Source organism: Tachypleus tridentatus, chromosome 4 (assembly GCF_004210375.1).
Source record: "Tachypleus tridentatus isolate NWPU-2018 chromosome 4, ASM421037v1, whole genome shotgun sequence".
Classification (NCBI taxonomy): Eukaryota; Metazoa; Arthropoda; class Merostomata; order Xiphosura; family Limulidae; genus Tachypleus; species Tachypleus tridentatus.
The window spans coordinates 11282803-11301838 of NC_134828.1; the positions used below are offsets into that span (position 1 = coordinate 11282803).

The window sequence follows — 19036 nt, forward strand, 5'->3', positions numbered from 1 at the left end:
ACATTGTTTTAAATATATGTAGCATACATTGTAGCATAGTTTTAATGTGTATTTAAACCTATCATAGTCTTATGCGTACAAAAATACATGTCACATAGTTTTGATGCATGCTTAAATATTAGTCACATATTTAACATGCATTTAAACATATGTCACAAAGCTTTGATATGTGCTTAGGCACACTGCCTGGATTTCATGTATCAGGTCATCCCATAAGTAATGTCTGATTTTAGGTTCAGAAAAAGAGAAAGGATTTCAAATGCTTTTAATGTTATTTAATCAATCATGTATGTTCCATTATTATTAACTACTTCCTGCCAACGATTCACAAGCTTCTGAATGTCACTTCTATAAAATTAATGGGGTTTAGAGGAAAAGAATGTAGAGAGGGTAGTTTTGACATCTTTATGTGTTCCAAACTCTTTTCCATCAAGATAGTTCTGCAAAATTCGGAATAGATGATAACACTGGGGAACACTCATTTTGTTGTATTTAAAAATAGACCTTTCTATAGTCAATTTGAGTGTGTTGATTTCAAATCTGAAGTCGGTTTTTGTCTGCAAGCTACAGATTTTATGCAATTTGAACTTCAAAATATGCCTTGTAGGCACGCTTGACGAACGAGGATATGTTACGTCTCTGACAATTGAGTGTGTAGCATCCACATATGTAGCAGAAGGCATCAGGCTTGTTTCTGCAATTATATCTATTTTTGGAAGCCATGTTTGAAACAAAAGAAGAATGATCAAAATATTAGAGCTATCTATATATATGGACGTGAAAATGCTTATACGTGGTTTACGCAAGTTCACATTTGTACAATTTCATTAACCTCAAATTGCATACAAACTAGAGCTTGTAGAGAAAAACTAATTTCAGATTTGAAATCAGCGCCTAAAACTCCTTCAGAATCAGTTAAAATATCCAATGCAACTCAAAGTTACTGAAAAAGTGTTCCCCTGTGTAATCAGATGTGACAAGGTCTGGAGAATAAGGAAGATGTGAAAGTGTATCCCAATCTAGTTCTTCAATCTTTCCAGATGTGATCCTTGTTGTATGGAGCTGTACATTATCCTGGAATAACACAACACCTTTATGATTGATCAAAGCAGGACTCTTTTCTTTCACTGCAACATTCAAGCACTCTAAATGTTGACAACAGAAGTCTCACCAAATGCTTAACAAGACATTCCTTGGATGAAGGTCCATTTTAGACTGTACTTTAGCCAGTTTACCTGCACTGAGCCATTATCTGTGGCACTTAACATTTTTATAGTATATCCATGTGCGTTGCATCTTGTTCCACGCTTACAGACTAAATAAAAATGTTGTTAGTTCAAAACACACAGTGATAACTAAACACATTTATGTTTCTCCATTCCTCACATAACATATATTACTGTCATTGCCCAGCCAATTTAAACACTGGTACACATATAATCTCAATTTGAGGACCTTGTTTCTACACTTTCAAGCATATTCTTTAATAACGGTACAAGTATGAAAATGTTATATATATACATCTTCAATGTGAAGCAGTGCAAACACTAGTAAACACACATTCTCAATGTGGAGCAGCGTGAACAATAGTAAACATACATTCTCAATGTGGAGCAGCGTGAACAATAGTAAACATACATTCTCAATGTGGAGCAACGTGAACACTAGTAAACATACGTTCTCAATGTGGAGCAACGTGAACACTAGTAAACATACGTTCTCAATGTGGAGCAACGTGAACACTAGTAAACATACATTCTCAATGTGGAGCAGCGTGAACACTAGTAAACATACATTCTCAATGTGGAGCAGCGTGAACACTAGTAAACATACATTCTCAATGTGGAGCAGCGTGAACACTAGTAAACATACATTCTCAATGTGGAGCAGCGTGAACACTAGTAAACATACATTCTCAATGTGGAGCAGCGTGAACACTAGTAAACATACATTCTCAATGTGGAGCAGTGTGAACACTAGTAAACATACATTCTCAATGTGGAGCAGCGTGAACACTAGTAAACATACATTCTCAATGTGGAGCAGCGTGAACACTAGTAAACATACATTCTCAATGTGGAGCAGCGTGAACACTAGTAAACATACATTCTCAATGTGGAGCAGCGTGAATACTAGTAAACATATATTCTCAATGTGGAGCAGCGTGAACACTAGTAAACATACATTCTCAATGTGGAGCAGCGTGAACACTAGTAAACATACATTCTCAATGTGGAGCAGCGTGAACACTAGTAAACATACATTCTCAATGTGGAGCAGCGTGAACAATAGTAAACATACATTCTCAATGTGGAGCAGCGTGAACAATAGTAAACATATATTCTCAATGTGGAGCAGCGTGAATACTAGTAAACATACATTCTAAATGTGTGGCAATGTGAACACTAGTAAACATACATTCTCAATGTGACATAATATGAACAATAGTCTGTATACATTTTTTATGTTGGGTAGTCAAGTATACATTCTCAATGCAAACACTGGTAAACCTAACAATAAACTGCTGTAGCCTAATGATTTTGGATTTTTCTCTATTTTAAATCAGAAAGTAATTTGCTCAAGCATACAAGAACTTTGGACTGGCCACAAACAAAATTATGTACCTTTTGTTTAAATAAATAATACTGACCTTTTTTCATTCCCATATGATTTTTGAGCAACTTTGGCGTGTAAGATCACGAGGTCCATATCTCCTCTTTCTTTCAAGTAGTTTTTCATTGCTTCTCTAAAAGAAAAACAACACTTTACAAAAATTGTTAAAGACTAAAATTTACATAACTAAAAAAATGAAAACTTATTAAACAATGAAAGAAGATTTTATGAAATACTTAACAAAAAGATTTACAAGATAAAACTAAAATACAAGTTTTTACAAATGCATTTTTAATCACCACTCCAGTAAATACATATACATCAAAAACTGTTAACAAAAACAACAGAAACATCTCCATCACTTTCCAAAGTTTATAGACTACTTATCTTTATCTTTTTCTATATTTACTATAAAGTTATTGCAAAAATAGAAATGTGAAGCCTCCTAAAGATGTTAATTTTTGGAAATTGTTTCAGTGGAACTTAAGACAAAGTAGATTCCATGGGCTTGAGAACTTTCAATGTACTACAAATGTCTGTTGAAGGAAAATGGAAGGACGTGATTTCCTACTCTTTTAACAGAGTCAGTCCATTAAATTTCTCAAACTTTGATCTTTACGCAATTTTTAAGAGTTTATCATCAACAATAGTACATTTATCTATACATACTTTACAAACAAGTAATAAACATTCCTACCTTGTTAGCCTTTGATCTCTCCTCCTAAAAACAGAAGACAACAATAAGGAAGTGCAACATAAACTGCACTTGTTTTATAACTTAAAACAGCAGCTCAAAGGAGGTAGTTATCAATTTATTATAAACTTAGTAAGACATTTTAATTCATATTCCTGGATGAGTAGAAAAAATAGCTTTTAACATTGATACTACAGTGAGTACAAACAATATCACTACCATAACACTAATAATAAATCACTACTTTAAACACAGAATTATTCTAAACTAGTGTTTGAGTTTATAATGGTATCATTTTCATAGGCCATACTTTTAAATAATATATTATGTTATTCCTTATCAACAATATGGTACCCATCTACAAACATAGACAATTTATTTTGCTCTTTGTACTGTGCCATATATGTCATATTGTAGCTAGAAAATAAACATTCTTCCCTCTTAACTTAAAAGTGTGGAGCCCAGAATCCAGCCTGTCTACTACCGTGCCAAACTCTACAAACACAGAACTGTAAGCTAACCTTAACTAGCTCCATGAATACATAATACAACCTAACTGCATACATATCTCACCTAGCCCTATAAATGATGAATATAAGCTAATCTCACCTAGCTCTATGTCCATCATCAATAGGTGGGGGAGTAGGAAGAGGACTGGGTGGAGGGTGTGTTCGAGACCCTAATGTGGATCCGCCAAATGGTTGCAGATGGTTTACCTGCTGATGATCAACAGTAGGCTTCTCGGAAACACTTAGAGAGCTTGAAAGCATCTGCATAGAAGACTCTGAAAAGTAAAACATAACATTTAACCTACATTAAAAAATCAAAACCAAGAAGTTCATGTTTAAAATATTAAACACAAACTTATACCTGTTGGTTTGTTAGTTCTTCAGATTAACAAGCAGACTAACTCAAAATAATAATAAATGACAATACATATAATGGTGTTAAACTAAATAATTAATATATTGTTAAATAATCTTTACTTTAAAATTGTGTAAAAAAAAACAACTACACATCACTTTATCCACATCTTAAATGATGCAATCATTTTCTTAATATAAGTAGCATCTCAATAACTTTGCCTGAGAGTATCCTAGCTAGGTTTGGTTTGTTTTGAATTTCATGCAAAACTACATGAGGGCTATGTGCACTAGATGGCCCTAATTTAGCAGTGTAAGACTAGAGAGAAGGCAACTAGTGATCACCACCCACCACAACCTCTTGGGCTACTCTTTTACCAACAAATAGAGGGACTGACTGTCACATAACACCCCTATAGCTGAAAGGATGAGCATGTTTGGTGTGATGAGGATTTGACCCCATGACCCTCAGATTACAAGTTGAATGCCTTAACCACCTGGCCAAGCTGGGGCCCCAGCTGGGCAGAGAAAAACTGGTAATAACATGAAAGGCCTTGTAAGTGCTTTAGTTGACATCTCAATATATATTCTTTTTACTTTCACACAGAAGTTCTTTTTAATGATTAGTGAAAGAAACGTTTCTAAAAAAATGAAAAACTGGTTTTAACACAACGCGATAAAACAACTTCACTCCATTTTCATACAAGATTCACTGCCTTAAATAAATAAAAATAAACATACCTATTTTGTGCAAAAGAACTGTTATTTAGGACTAATATATTTTTCTTTTACTGTTGTCATGGGTTTTAGTATGGTAACTTTGCTTTGTGTATAACTTGAAAAATTAGGTTAATTTTCTCTTACTTGACATCTACATCTAATCCTTAGCTTATGTTTACTAACTGGATAGTTTGACTGGATCAAATTCACCTTTAGCATCAGTTCACTAATTGGACAGTTTGATTAGATAAAATTCACCTTTAGCATCAGTTTACTAATTAGACAATTTGACTGGATCAAATTCACCTTTAGCATCACTTTACTAACTGGACAGTTTGATTAGATCAAATTCACCTTTAGCATCAGTTCACTAATTGGACAGTTTGACTGGATCAAATTCACCTTTAGCATCAGTTCACTAATTGGACAGTTTGATTAGATAAAATTCACCTTTAGCATCAGTTTACTAATTAGACAGTTTGACTGGATCAAATTCACCTTTAGCATCACTTCACTAATTGGACAGTTTGATTAGATCAAATTCACCTTTAGCATCAGTTCACTAATTGGACAGTTTGATTAGATCAAATTCATCCTTAGCATCAGTTCACTAATTGGACAGTTTGATTAGATCAAATTCACCTTAGCATCAGTTCACTAATTGGACAGTTTGACTGGATCAAATTCATCCTTAGCTTCATTTTAATAATTGGATAATTTGATTAGATCAAATTCATCCTTAGTTTCAGTTTACTAATTGAACAGATTGACTATGACTGACCATAGTTTCAGTTTACTAATTGAACAGATTGATTGACCATCATAGTCATTAAATGTTGACTGATTAAGAGAAACTAGACCTACTCTTCAGTGAATTTTCTAACCAATCACCAAATTACAATAGATTGATGCTTGAACTATGGTTTAGTTTTATGGCTATTTATCTGGATATGGCAAAACACAGTGTGCTAATACTAATAAAAGACAAATCAAATTATAATAGCAATTCATTATTCAATTTTCCCTTTTTTCATACCAATGATAAACAATAATTCATCCCACGTAAAAAACAGCAGAAAATATAATACAAAATAGATGCATTTTTCCAAGCTAATAAAGATATGTAACACGGGCGTTATGTATGAATGTTTAACCTACATGTTTGTTTTTTAAATTCTAGCCTTTCTTCATAATGTTATACGTTTAAACCGTTTAATCCTAACAAAAAATAATGAATTAATAAAAATACAGTAAGTGTAGGTGCAGTTTTCAACAATTGAGGTACACTTTTCATAAATCATGTCTGACTACCTTAGTTAATCAAAATTAATTTTAAGTTTGTGAAATGTATTTCAGTAGAAAATAAATCTCACACTGACAGTTGGAAACCATCTAAATTATGTAGACTGTTGCGATAAGTGATTGACACATACACCAAAAGATCATATAAAACTAGCAAGCAACAAATTTGTGACACACAATCCTCAGAAAGTCCTCTAATCAATAAAAGAATCTACTCCCGACAGATCAACCAATCAATTCCTTTCGAGCAAAAACAAAAGTTAAATTGACTGAAATGATCCCAACTTCCAAAGATGAAAGATACAAATCACCAAAGTAGTACCAGAGATACAACATATTTAGAAAATGCCCCCATCGTGTGCAAGAAGTGTATACACCACAGAGTACTGTCTATTTTTCATGCCTGATCAATGAGGTTGGTTGAATCTGCCTGCAAGAGAAAACTCTATAAGACCTACACCTGCAGAACAGTGCAGGGGTTCCCAGGCCTCTGCTAAGCCTAGCTTTATCATCATTAGTATGGTAGAGGATCCTGAGAGCTATTCGCCATCTGTTTGTTCTCGTACATACTGGCTGTACACACATCTGAACTTTTTCCATCAACCCTCTAATCTATTTAGCATACAGGTAGTATAAACTTGAAGTATTTCCAAATACTTGAAGTTAAAGAGATTACAAAAAACAAAAAACTTTCTTGCCAAGTAAGCCATTTACATAGAAGATAAACAGGAAAATCAAGTTAAAGAAGAGTTGAGGAAATATTTCTTTTAGTTGCAAAGAAAAGTAGTGAAAGTTTCGTGAAGCTACATCCAACGAGATGGAGTTAAATCACTGAACATTTTTTTATATTATTTAAAGAATTTGCAAAATTCTTTAAAGAATAAACAAAGAATATAAAATTAAGGGTTTTCTCTTTCAACATAAGCATTATTCATTTGTACTCTTTAAAAGTAGTTCTTTAAATGTTTAATTTCCAAAATTATAAAAAAAACAAAAATTTCATTGTTAGACCTGAAAAATCAGTATTCTTATTAACATATTTAGTAAACATAATTACCACACAGAAATTGGTTGAATTTCAAAATATTTCAGGAAATAACTGCAATTTTAAATTTGTACAATTCAAAGTATTTGAAATGTTAAAATTTCAAGTAGAAATTATTATTACATTATTTAATGAAAAAAAAGTAACAGAAATTATGGTTAGTCACAAGAATTTCTGTAAAACCAAATACAGAGAGACATATCATAAAGGTTATGTCCTTTAAATTAATGCTAATATCTGTAAGAAATGATGACCACAAGCACTTGTCCAGAATAATGGAACTTCTGTGACAAACATGTTCACTGAGTTGTTACTGTTACATAAAAAAACTCAGGAAGTTCCAGAATTACAGGATTCTGTCAGATATTTATTTTCATACTGCAAGCCATTCTTTAAATAACAAAGCTTTAAGGCAATGATACCTCATAAATATGTCTTTCTGTACCAGTACAGTCTTGTTATAGAAGTAATTACCATTAACTGTTGTACTCTTGTTTGACAACAATCTAATTTGTGATAAGTTATCAAAATGTTTATTAAAAATGTATTTTCATAACAACATATAGTTAAGACATCTTACAATACACAACTTTAAAAAACGTTTTACACAAATAATACTATTCAAAAAGCTTGCGAGTTATTTAGGCCCACAGGATTTCAAAGTTGCTTCATTGTGAGACCAAATCAATGTAATAAATGTTTAATCACTCACATGTAGGCCTAACTGATAATTCACAAATACACCATATACCCAAGTTTAATTACTCATGTATAGGCCTAACTGATAACTCAAGGATATCAATTACCTAAGTCTGATTACCTGTATCCAGGCCTAACTGATAACTCACAAGCATATCAGTCACTTAAGTTTTGTCATTTGTGTGCAAGTCTAACTTGAGATAAAAGTATTTTTAACATCGATGCCAAGGTGCTGATTATTTGTCCATGTGTAACTGGTGATTATACTCTGTTTTTATAGCAATTCAAAATTGGTTCATGAGAGTGTAAAAGTTTTTCTTAAACATGCTTGAACTACAGTTACCTTAGTTAACTATTAGCCTGACCAGTTTGGTAATGGTAAACTGACATGATGAAGCTTAGTCTCGTGTAGGTTTGACTAGTATCTTTTTACAGATTTGGAAAAATTATAATGATTTATTGCTTTATGTCTTGTAAAATACATTTTTCATGTTATACAGAGGAAACACATATCAGTAAAACTTTGTTTCTAATTAAAAGAAATTTCATTATATATATATATATACATATCACCAGAAGCATTGTTATCTGTCAGTTGCTTACCATCTTAGAAGCTCATTTCCAAAATATTGATAACATACAAAGTGATTCTATCTCTTTCTTGTCAAGTGTGTGTAGATAAAATAAAAGGCTGATTTAACAGTTCCAAGTGAGTACAATACAAATAGTCATCAATACTTCAGTGTTTCATCTTACATCCTCTCCATGCAAGAAGCCACTTCCATATGGAAAACCTTATAAAAAATCTGCTAAAATTCTTCCCAAGACATTTGGGAACATTCTCAACTGTACAGAAATTTTATTCTTATTTCTTGAAAAAATTGATAAAAATAAAGAACATGTTCACAAAACACTGTACACCTGACAAGTATTGTTGGATGAAAGTGTTTTTTGTATTCTTATCAATAATTACATTCATTCACCTAATCAATTACTTGCAAGTAAAAACCTTCACATTACAATCAGGTTAAATTTATATTATTTCCATTATCATACAGTATACACATACCACCGCTGATTCATGTTTAGCTTTAGCCTTATGCTTCGTTTACTAGTGTGTTCAGTCGCTCAAACGAAGTAGCCAAGTTTTGGATTCCATTATAACAATCAATTATCACAAGTTTACAATAAAAAAGAGAGAGAATACTGGCATGGTAGGGAAAGTTTCACTCACAGACAAGAGTAGAAGGTATTGGTAGAAATAAAATTCCCACTTGGTTTCTGTTTCACACACGACACCTGAAATTTTAATGCTGGGAAATCCAGGGACAAAGTACCAGATGTTGTCTTACCACTATAGCCATACGGCACGTGATAGCTCGGATCCATGTAGGGAACCCCGCAGTCCTCAAACACAAAGTCTGGGTGATGCGCCATGATGTTCACTACGACAGAGACTCCACGAACTGGGGGGCCTCGAGACTCGGCAGCTGCTACCTGCCTGCTTTTCGATTCGGAAGCCCAGAAGCTACGTGAAGTGACTGGTTTCTGTCTTCATTGATCCTTCTGCTAAACCACTGTGTAATCTGCATTGGAAATAGACTGTATGCTTCTAAGAGCTGCTCTCGGGCCAACTCTATCTCTCTAGGCTCCACAATTAATTATCACTTTCCACCTGTGCTACTCCTGAATTTTCCCACACCACATCATCAATACAACTATCCATGTTCCTGGGCCAGCAATGGTTCAATATCTCATGCAGTGCTGTCAGTAAGGCCCCAAAGTAAAAGCATAAACTTGAACAGCTTAGGCTGTATAATAATTTATTTATTGGACTTTTGATGTATGCCAACATTCATGTCATACTTTTTATGTACCTTCAATAAGATCTTAAGCTAAAGTATGTATAATCTATCTCTGCCCAATGCTTATGTTCTATTTCTCACAATCATGAAACTTATCAAATGAGCAAAATCCTATAAAATACTTTAAAATAACACACACATTACGTATACTCAGAGAACCTTTAACTTGCAAAATAGTTCCAGCAAAAAGACTGGCTGGCATGAGATTTATTCAATGCAAATTATTACTCTAAAATTCACAAAATAAATGAGAGTCCCTAAAATGCAAACAATCACAACCAGAACTCAATATTACTCTAGGCTCAGTAAGGAATTTTCACAAGAAAAAAATAATGCTGTTAAGATACTTTATCACACCCCATTTATCATACATTTCTCATACATAAATAAAAGATATTAAAACTGAAAAAAATGTATTTATGATTAATGTTTTTATGGTTTAGGATGTTTTAATTACTTCAGAAGAAGACTAAAATATGTTGGAAGTACATATGCATGTTTCTATAGTCAATTTAAAAAACAAGAACCTTTATTTTATAAACTTTTACTGTCCAAGACAAAAGAAAACATTGTGACCACAATCTGATATAAACACACACTTTTTATTTCAGTGATTCGTACACCACTTGAGTTTGAATGCACCAGGGAATAGATTGAATTATTACTGAGAAATTAATTTAAAAATTGATACTATTGCCATGTTGAAAATCGTGAAACTCGTGTGTTTAGCTTCTCCGCTATTTATTTATCCAATAAAACTGTTAGACTTTCATTAACATTAGGATGTAATGCAAAACAACAAATAGAATGACTTCAGAATTTGTTTCATATTTAAATATTAAAAAAGTCACCATATAGTCAATATTTCAAAGGTAGAAAGAAAGTACTGGTCTTATGATCCAGACAGAAAGGGTGTATTGGGGTAATAGCAGGAGGTACTTGACCACTTGACCGAGTGAAAGATAATGAGTCATTTAAACTGCTGACTCCTGTCAAGAATGGAACACATCCTCCACTTACAAAAACAATATATACAAACATTAAGGAACCTGCTATAGGAATTGTCATGTTATGTCAATTCTAACTTCCTGTAACCAATCGGCATTTGTCATTTTCCTCCCCATAATAACAACATATAATCAATCACATCACTTACAGAAGTAACAGTTCAGCCATGCAGAACTATAACGCACTTCATGTATATTCTGGTTATACAAAAATCATTCCAAAAAAGCAAGATTAACATGTTTTATCATGTTAATTATTATTATTATCATCCTATTCTTTTCATCAGCCTCTAGTACTTTCATAAGTCTGAGTGGAACTAACTCAAAATCAGTAGCCACTGCTGGCTGTAATGGATAATGATATAACAAAATATTATTCGCTATAAAAATGACATTTCCTTTACAAAGAAGAGCTTAACTTTTTCAAAACACTGCCACTTTATAAGTCAGTCTATTCAAGCAAGAAAACTTTCTAATCAACACTGTTGCCAGCTAAAAATACCTATTTTGTGAAAACATGTTATAAAAAATAACTGTAAAACTCACCGTTTTCAGAAACACTATGCTCATTTTCAAAATGGCTCCTGTTATGAGACATGCTCCTGTAATGTGTCCCTACATAACTCCCTAAATTAATGTGTGACAAATGGCTATCTGGTCGCTGGTTGGAGAGATCTACAGGGTGTCCCTCATATGGGCCTTGGCCACTGTGGTCATTTGCTCTTAAACGAGACTGCAAGTGTTGAAATGTACCATCAGAAGCATGGTGACCAACAACATCTCCATTCATGACAGATGAGTCACTAATATCCATCATTAAACTGCCCTGTTGGCACATGTCACCCTAAAAATATAAAAGTCGTAAGTTAATAATTCACAATATAATAACATTGTTGAAAGTGCAAGACTCCCCACTTAAAACACTACAAGTGCAGAACATACAAATCACAGCATCACAAAAGAGTGAAAGTCTACACAATGAAAGCACTGTAAATCCAGAACACATACAGCTTATGAATCATAGAGTAAATAAATCAAGTACACAAACCCTAAATATTAAAATATGCACTATAAGTATTTACATATAAAACTGATTCTAATGGAAGAATTTGTTTCAGTTTTACAAATAATATGGACTAAACTTTATTTGGGAATACAACAAAAATACTTAAAATCAGTAATGGTTAACACAAGGTAGTGAACATCCTTATATACCATGAGAATCAGTAATGGTTTACACAAGGTAGTTAAGGTCTGCTATCAATTGCCATGTGTCATCTCAATAGTTTACAAACTGTAGTCAATGTTCCTTGTTGCACACTGAGAAACAATGATGGTTTACAACGCCCCTATCATATGCCATATCTTCTAACTTGAAGCTAATTTTTAGTGTTGAAAAACTCATGTTCTGATCCACCAAAATTTCAACAAATGTTTTTTTTTTTTATCTTCAATACACTAAGAAAATTTAATTTCTTAAGAATAGACAGTCAAACATTAATACAGAGAATCACCAGGGACTTTGAAAAATTATTCAAAATATCATATCTTCAAAACAACTAATCAGGAAACTTGACATTTACTGGTAATAAAAGCATAATATTACACAAGAAAATGGATAGCACTGAATTCCAACTTTTACAAAAGCAATGGATTCAAGATATCCAAGTCCAGCATACTGATGTTTGACTGCATATACTGTATCTAGCAAAACAAGTAAAGGAAATATTTATTTTTGACATTCAAATGATTTTCAAAGGAAGTACAAAATGAATGTAGATCTTTAAGAAAATGAGTATTCCTTAAAAATTACTTTGTTCTTAAAAAGATTTATTATTTACATAGGCAGTCAAATGGATCTAACTTGATTGCCTCAATCCATTCAACAAAAGGTTAGGGCTACCATTAATTCTTCTAGTGTGTATAATTTAATAGTTATGTTTGAAGGGTTAACTTATCAATATTAACTGTGTACATACTCCTGCACTGGTTGAGTAAACTGAGGCATTGTTAACACCTGGTGGTGAAGAGCCAGTAGTTCCTGTTGAATAGTGGGACAGAAGAGTGGTCTCTGTCAGTGGTAGGGTATTGTTTGGAGGAGATTCATATCCACGCCCCAGCGTGTAGCCATACTGATCCTACGAAAACATGATATGTTTAAGGAGAGGTATTTGAGAGTAAAGGCATTTCAGACATCTCAAAAGTGACAAGTTCAAATGAAATAAGTAAGAAATATTATACTAGTATGTACACAAACCTATAGTGTGTTAAAGAAATTAATCATAAATACATTCAATGAGCACAGTTTCCTTAGGTTAATCCACGTGCTTGTTAAAAATAAAATCACTAGACTGGACAAGTCTTAAATCATGTAATAATTATCTGAATGAACTTCAACAAGTAACTAAAGGAATTAATACATTAAGAAGTTGCTGTGATATACAAAGATTTAAAATGAAACAAATCTCACAGTGATCAGTACCAGGTTATAGTCTGCCTCTTTCTACTCACATGTTTAACCTAATTACCAGATTATGCTCAGCTCCTTTCTATTCATGTGTTTGAACTTACAAAACAAATAACTCAAAATCTTTAAATTTCTTAATAAGGTACCAATAATAAAGTAACTGATTTTCCTACTAATTCAGAAAAATTTATATATATATACATACATATATACACACACACACACACACACACATACATACATACAGGATTGTGCTACTTATAGACTGAAATAAAATAAATGTAATGTACAGTTTCATTAAAATATTTTTACTGGGTTGTATTTATCTTATGATAATTTTGATTTACTTGAAAAGTATTATATGTAAATAGGTTGGCTGAAGATCAGTGTATGCTGTAGAAGCACTTCCAACAAACTAAAGATATTAAAAGTGTTTTTCTTACCTGGTTCTGTTAATATTTTTTTATATATATTACTGAGCTCATAAGATAACACACACACACACACACCCATATACAAGTGGGATTTTCTTGAGCTTAATAAATAAATATATATATTCACATCTGCTAATATACAAATAACTAATAAATACAACTAAATATTTACATTGAAGTAACTGTAAAAGCTAAGAAACCATAAAAGATAACTCATGAAACTTTTCAGAAAAAAAAAAAGTTTGATTTCCAATAGATTATGACCTATCAGAAGCTAGAATGAATCATATATACTTGTGATAACTGCTGAGAATAAAATATACATTTAAACAGTCACAATCATTATACTTGAATAAGTTGTATGTTGGTTGGTTAATTATAGAGCATCAAACCTCTAAATTTTGCTATAGGAAGTTCATACACTTTCTTTGCACCTGCACATGAAAAAGGATTTTCCTGTTTATAAACAGAAGTAAAACTGATTTCCTTTTGATAGTTTTAAAAACAAATTTAGTTCTTATATTTGAGTGAAGCAGACTGAGTGGGAATAGATTAAAAATATTATGTCTCTATTTGTGCTTACTGTTTCTAATATTGAACTGACAGACTAGAGAAGATGGTTAACGACATTCACTACCACCTCTCGTGCTGTTATAGTCAATTATCAGGATCTTACTGTCACTCTTATTGCACCTTCCAACACTGAAGTGCAAAGCATATGGTTTTGTTGCAATGGGAAACAAACCTTGGACCCTCAGTTTCACAGTGATAACCATCAAACCATATCCAACTCGCACACAGTGATAACTCAGCTTTTCTTCCACTTTATGTAAACAAATATGAACAAAATTATCACAAACACAATAGAACCAACGGTAAATGAAAGCAGTTCATTAAACAAGACTTCCCTTTAATATTTACAAACATCAGCAACATGTAAATGTTTAATTAATTACTATTTCTTTATACACAACATTAATTATAGTCAAAAATGTGCAGAATAAGGAGTATGCTGGTAAATCAGTTATAAACAAACAAGAAACCCTAGCATATAACAAGAGTACCTGTCTTCACTGGAGAAACAAGAAACCCTAGCATATAACAAGAGTACCTGTCTTCACTGGAGAAACAAGAAACCCTAGCATATAACAAGAGTACCCGTCTTCACTGGAGAAACAAGAAACCCTAGCATATAACAAGAGTACCTGTCTTCACTGGAGAAACAAGAAACCCTAGCATATAACAAGAGTACCTGTCTTCACTGGAGAAACAAGAAACCCTAGCATATAACAAGAGTACCTGTCTTCACTGGAGAAACAAGAAACCCTAGCATATAACAAGAGTACCTGTCTTCACTGGAGAAACAAGAAACTCTAGCATATAACAAGAGTACCTGTCTTCACTGGAGAAACAAGAAACCCTAGCATATAACAAGAGTACCTGTCTTCACTGGAGAAACAAGAAACTCTAGCATATAACAAGAGTACCCGTCTTCACTGGAGAAACAAGAAACCCTAGCATACAACAAGAGTACCCGTCTTCACTGGAGAAACAAGAAACCCTAGCATATAACAAGAGTACCTGTCTTCACTGGAGAAACAAGAAACCCTAGCATATAACAAGAGTACCTGTCTTCACTGGAGAAACAAGAAACCCTAGCATATAACAAGAGTACCTGTCTTCACTGGAGAAACAAGAAACCCTAGCATATAACAAGAGTACCTGTCTTCACTGGAGAAACAAGAAACTCTAGCATATAACAAGAGTACCTGTCTTCACTGGAGAAACAAGAAACCCTAGCATATAACAAGAGTACCCGTCTTCACTGAAGAAACAAGAAACTCTAGCATATAACAAGAGTACCCGTCTTCACTGAAGAAACAAGAAACTCTAGCATATAACAAGAGTACCCGTCTTCACTGGAGAAACAAGAAACCCTAGCATATAACAAAAGTACCCGTCTTCACTGAAGAAACAAGAAACCCTAGCATATAACAAGAGTACCCGTCTTCACTGGAGAAACAAGAAACCCTAGCATATAACAAGAGTACCCGTCTTCACTGGAGAAACAAGAAACCCTAGCATATAACAAGAGTACCTGTCTTCACTGGAGAAACAAGAAACCCTAGCATATAACAAGAGTACCCGTCTTCACTGGAGAAACAAGAAACCCTAGCATATAACAAGAGTACCTGTCTTCACTGAAGGAACAAGAAACCCTAGCATATAACAAGAGTACCTGTCTTCACTGGAGAAACAAGAAACCATAGCATATAACAAGAGTACCTGTCTTCACTGGAGAAACAAGAAACTCTAGCATATAACAAGAGTACCTGTCTTCACTGGAGAAACAAGAAACCCTAGCATATAACAAGAGTACCTGTCTTCACTGGAGAAACAAGAAACCCTAGCATATAACAAGAGTACCTGTCTTCACTGGAGAAACAAGAAACTCTAGCATATAACAAGAGTACCTGTCTTCACTGGAGAAACAAGAAACCCTAGCATATAACAAGAGTACCTGTCTTCACTGGAGAAACAAGAAACCCTAGCATATAACAAGAGTACCTGTCTTCACTGGAGAAACAAGAAACCCTAGCATATAACAAGAGTACCTGTCTTCACTGGAGAAACAAGAAACCCTAGCATATAACAAGAGTACCTGTCTTCACTGGAGAAACAAGAAACCCTAGCATATAACAAGAGTACCTGTCTTCACTGGAGAAACAAGAAACCCTAGCATATAACAAGAGTACCCATCTTCACTGGAGAAACAAGAAACCCTAGCATATAACAAGAGTACCTGTCTTCACTGGAGAAACAAGAAACCCTAGCATATAACAAGAGTACCTGTCTTCACTGGAGAAACAAGAAACCCTAGCATATAACAAGAGTACCTGTCTTCACTGGAGAAACAAGAAACCCTAGCATATAACAAGAGTACCCGCCATATAACAGAAACCTAGATTCCTGTCTTCACTGGAGAAACAAGAAACCCTAGCATATAACAAGAGTACCCGTCTTCACTGGAGAAACAAGAAACTCTAGCATAGAACAAGAGTACCTGTCTTCACTGGAGAAACAAGAAACCCTAGCATATAACAAGAGTACCTGTCTTCACTGAAGAAACAAGAAACTCTAGCATATAACAAGAGTACCCGTCTTCACTGGAGAAACAAGAAACCCTAGCATATAACAAGAGTACCTGTCTTCACTGGAGAAACAAGAAACCCTAGCATATAACAAGAGTACCTGTCTTTACTGGAGAAACAAGAAACCCTAGCATATAACAAGAGTACCTGTCTTCACTGAGAAACAAGAAACCCTAGCATATAACAAGAGTACCCGTCTTCACTGGAGAAACAAGAAACCCTAGCATATAACAAGAGTACCCGTCTTCACTGGAGAAACAAGAAACCCTAGCATATAACAAGAGTACCTGTCTTCACTGGAGAAACAAGAAACCCTAGCATATAACAAGAGTACCTGTCTTCACTGGAGAAACAAGAAACCCTAGCATATAACAAGAGTACCTGTCTTCACTGGAGAAACAAGAAACCCTAGCATATAACAAGAGTACCTGTCTTCACTGGAGAAACAAGAAACTCTAGCATATAACAAGAGTACCCGTCTTCACTGGAGAAACAAGAAACCCTAGCATACAACAAGAGTACCTGTCTTCACTGGAGAAACAAGAAACCCTAGCATATAACAAGAGTACCTGTCTTCACTGGAGAAACAAGAAACCCTAGCATATAACAAGAGTACCTGTCTTCACTGGAGAAACAAGAAACCCTAGCATATAACAAGAGTACCTGTCTTCACTGGAGAAACAAGAAACCCTAGCATATAACAAGAGTACCTGTCTTCACTGGAGAAACAAGAAACCCTAGCATATAACAAGAGTACCTGTCTTCACTGGAGAAACAAGAAACCCTAGCATATAACAAGAGTACCTGTCTTCACTGGAGAAACAAGAAACCCTAGCATATAACAAGAGTACCTGTCTTCACTGGAGAAACAAGAAACCCTAGCATATAACAAGAGTACCTGTCTTCACTGGAGAAACAAGAAACTCTAGCATATAACAAGAGTACCTGTCTTCACTGGAGAAACAAGAAACTCTAGCATATAACAAGAGTACCTGTCTTCACTGGAGAAACAAGAAACCCTAGCATATAACAAGAGTACCTGTCTTCACTGGAGAAACAAGAAACCCTAGCATATAACAAGAGTACCTGTCTTCACTGGAGAAACAAGAAACCCTAGCATATAACAAGAGTACCTGTCTTCACTGGAGAAACAAGAAACCCTAGCATATAACAAGAGTACCTGTCTTCACTGGAGAAACAAGAAACCCTAGCATATAACAAGAGTACCTGTCTTCACTGGAGAAACAAGAAACCCTAGCATATAACAAGAGTACCTGTCTTCACTGGAGAAACAAGAAACTCTAGCATATAACAAGAGTACCTGTCTTCACTGGAGAAACAAGAAACCCTAGCATATAACAAGAGTACCTGTCTTCACTGGAGAAACAAGAAACCCTAGCATATAACAAGAGTACCTGTCTTCACTGGAGAAACAAGAAACCCTAGCATATAACAAGAGTACCCGTCTTCACTGGAGAAACAAGAAACCCTAGCATATAACAAGAGTACCCGTCTTCACTGGAGAAACAAGAAACTCTAGCATATAACAAGAGTACCCGTCTTCACTGGAGAAACAAGAAACCCTAGCATATAACAAGAGTACCTGTCTTCACTGGAGAAACAAGAAACCCTAGCATATAACAAGAGTACCTGTCTTCACTGGAGAAACAAGAAACTCTAGCATATAACAAGAGTACCTGTCTTCACTGGAGAAACAAGAAACCCTAGCATATAACAAGAGTACCTGTCTTCACTGGAGAAACAAGAAACCCTAGCATATAACAAGAGTACCTGTCTTCACTGGAGAAACAAGAAACCCTAGCATATAACAAGAGTACCTGTCTTCACTGGAGAAACAAGAAACCCTAGCATATAACAAGAGTACCTGTCTTCACTGGAGAAACAAGAAACCCTAGCATATAACAAGAGTACCTGTCTTCACTGGAGAAACAAGAAACTCTAGCATATAACAAGAGTACCTGTCTTCACTGGAGAAACAAGAAACCCTAGCATATAACAAGAGTGCCTGTCTTCACTGGAGAAACAAGAAACCCTAGCATATAACAAAAGTACCTGTCTTCACTGGAGAAACAAGAAACCCTAGCATATAACAAGAGTACCTGTCTTCACTGGAGAAACAAGAAACCCTAGCATATAACAAGAGTACCTGTCTTC

General features: G+C 34.3%; 1 protein-coding gene across 4 annotated transcripts in view; it reads right to left on the bottom strand.

The window, feature by feature from the left end:
• Nucleotides 1–19036, bottom strand: part of LOC143248567 (recombining binding protein suppressor of hairless-like) — a 71353-nt gene that overhangs the window by 9626 nt on the left and 42691 nt on the right. For 3 of the 4 annotated variants that reach the window (XM_076497016.1, XM_076497017.1, XM_076497015.1), the window contains 5 exons: nt 12788–12946; nt 11355–11652; nt 3917–4091; nt 3311–3334; nt 2651–2746 (listed from right to left, as the gene is read on the bottom strand). In XM_076497016.1, coding sequence (XP_076353131.1) covers nt 2651–2746; nt 3311–3334; nt 3917–4091; nt 11355–11646 — 587 coding nt within the window. In that variant the 5' untranslated portion in view covers nt 11647–11652; nt 12788–12946. Of the gene's footprint in view, nt 1–2650; nt 2747–3310; nt 3335–3916; nt 4092–9288; nt 9541–11354; nt 11653–12787; nt 12947–19036 lie in introns of those variants that run through there. The other variant, XM_076497018.1, reaches the window with a different exon arrangement.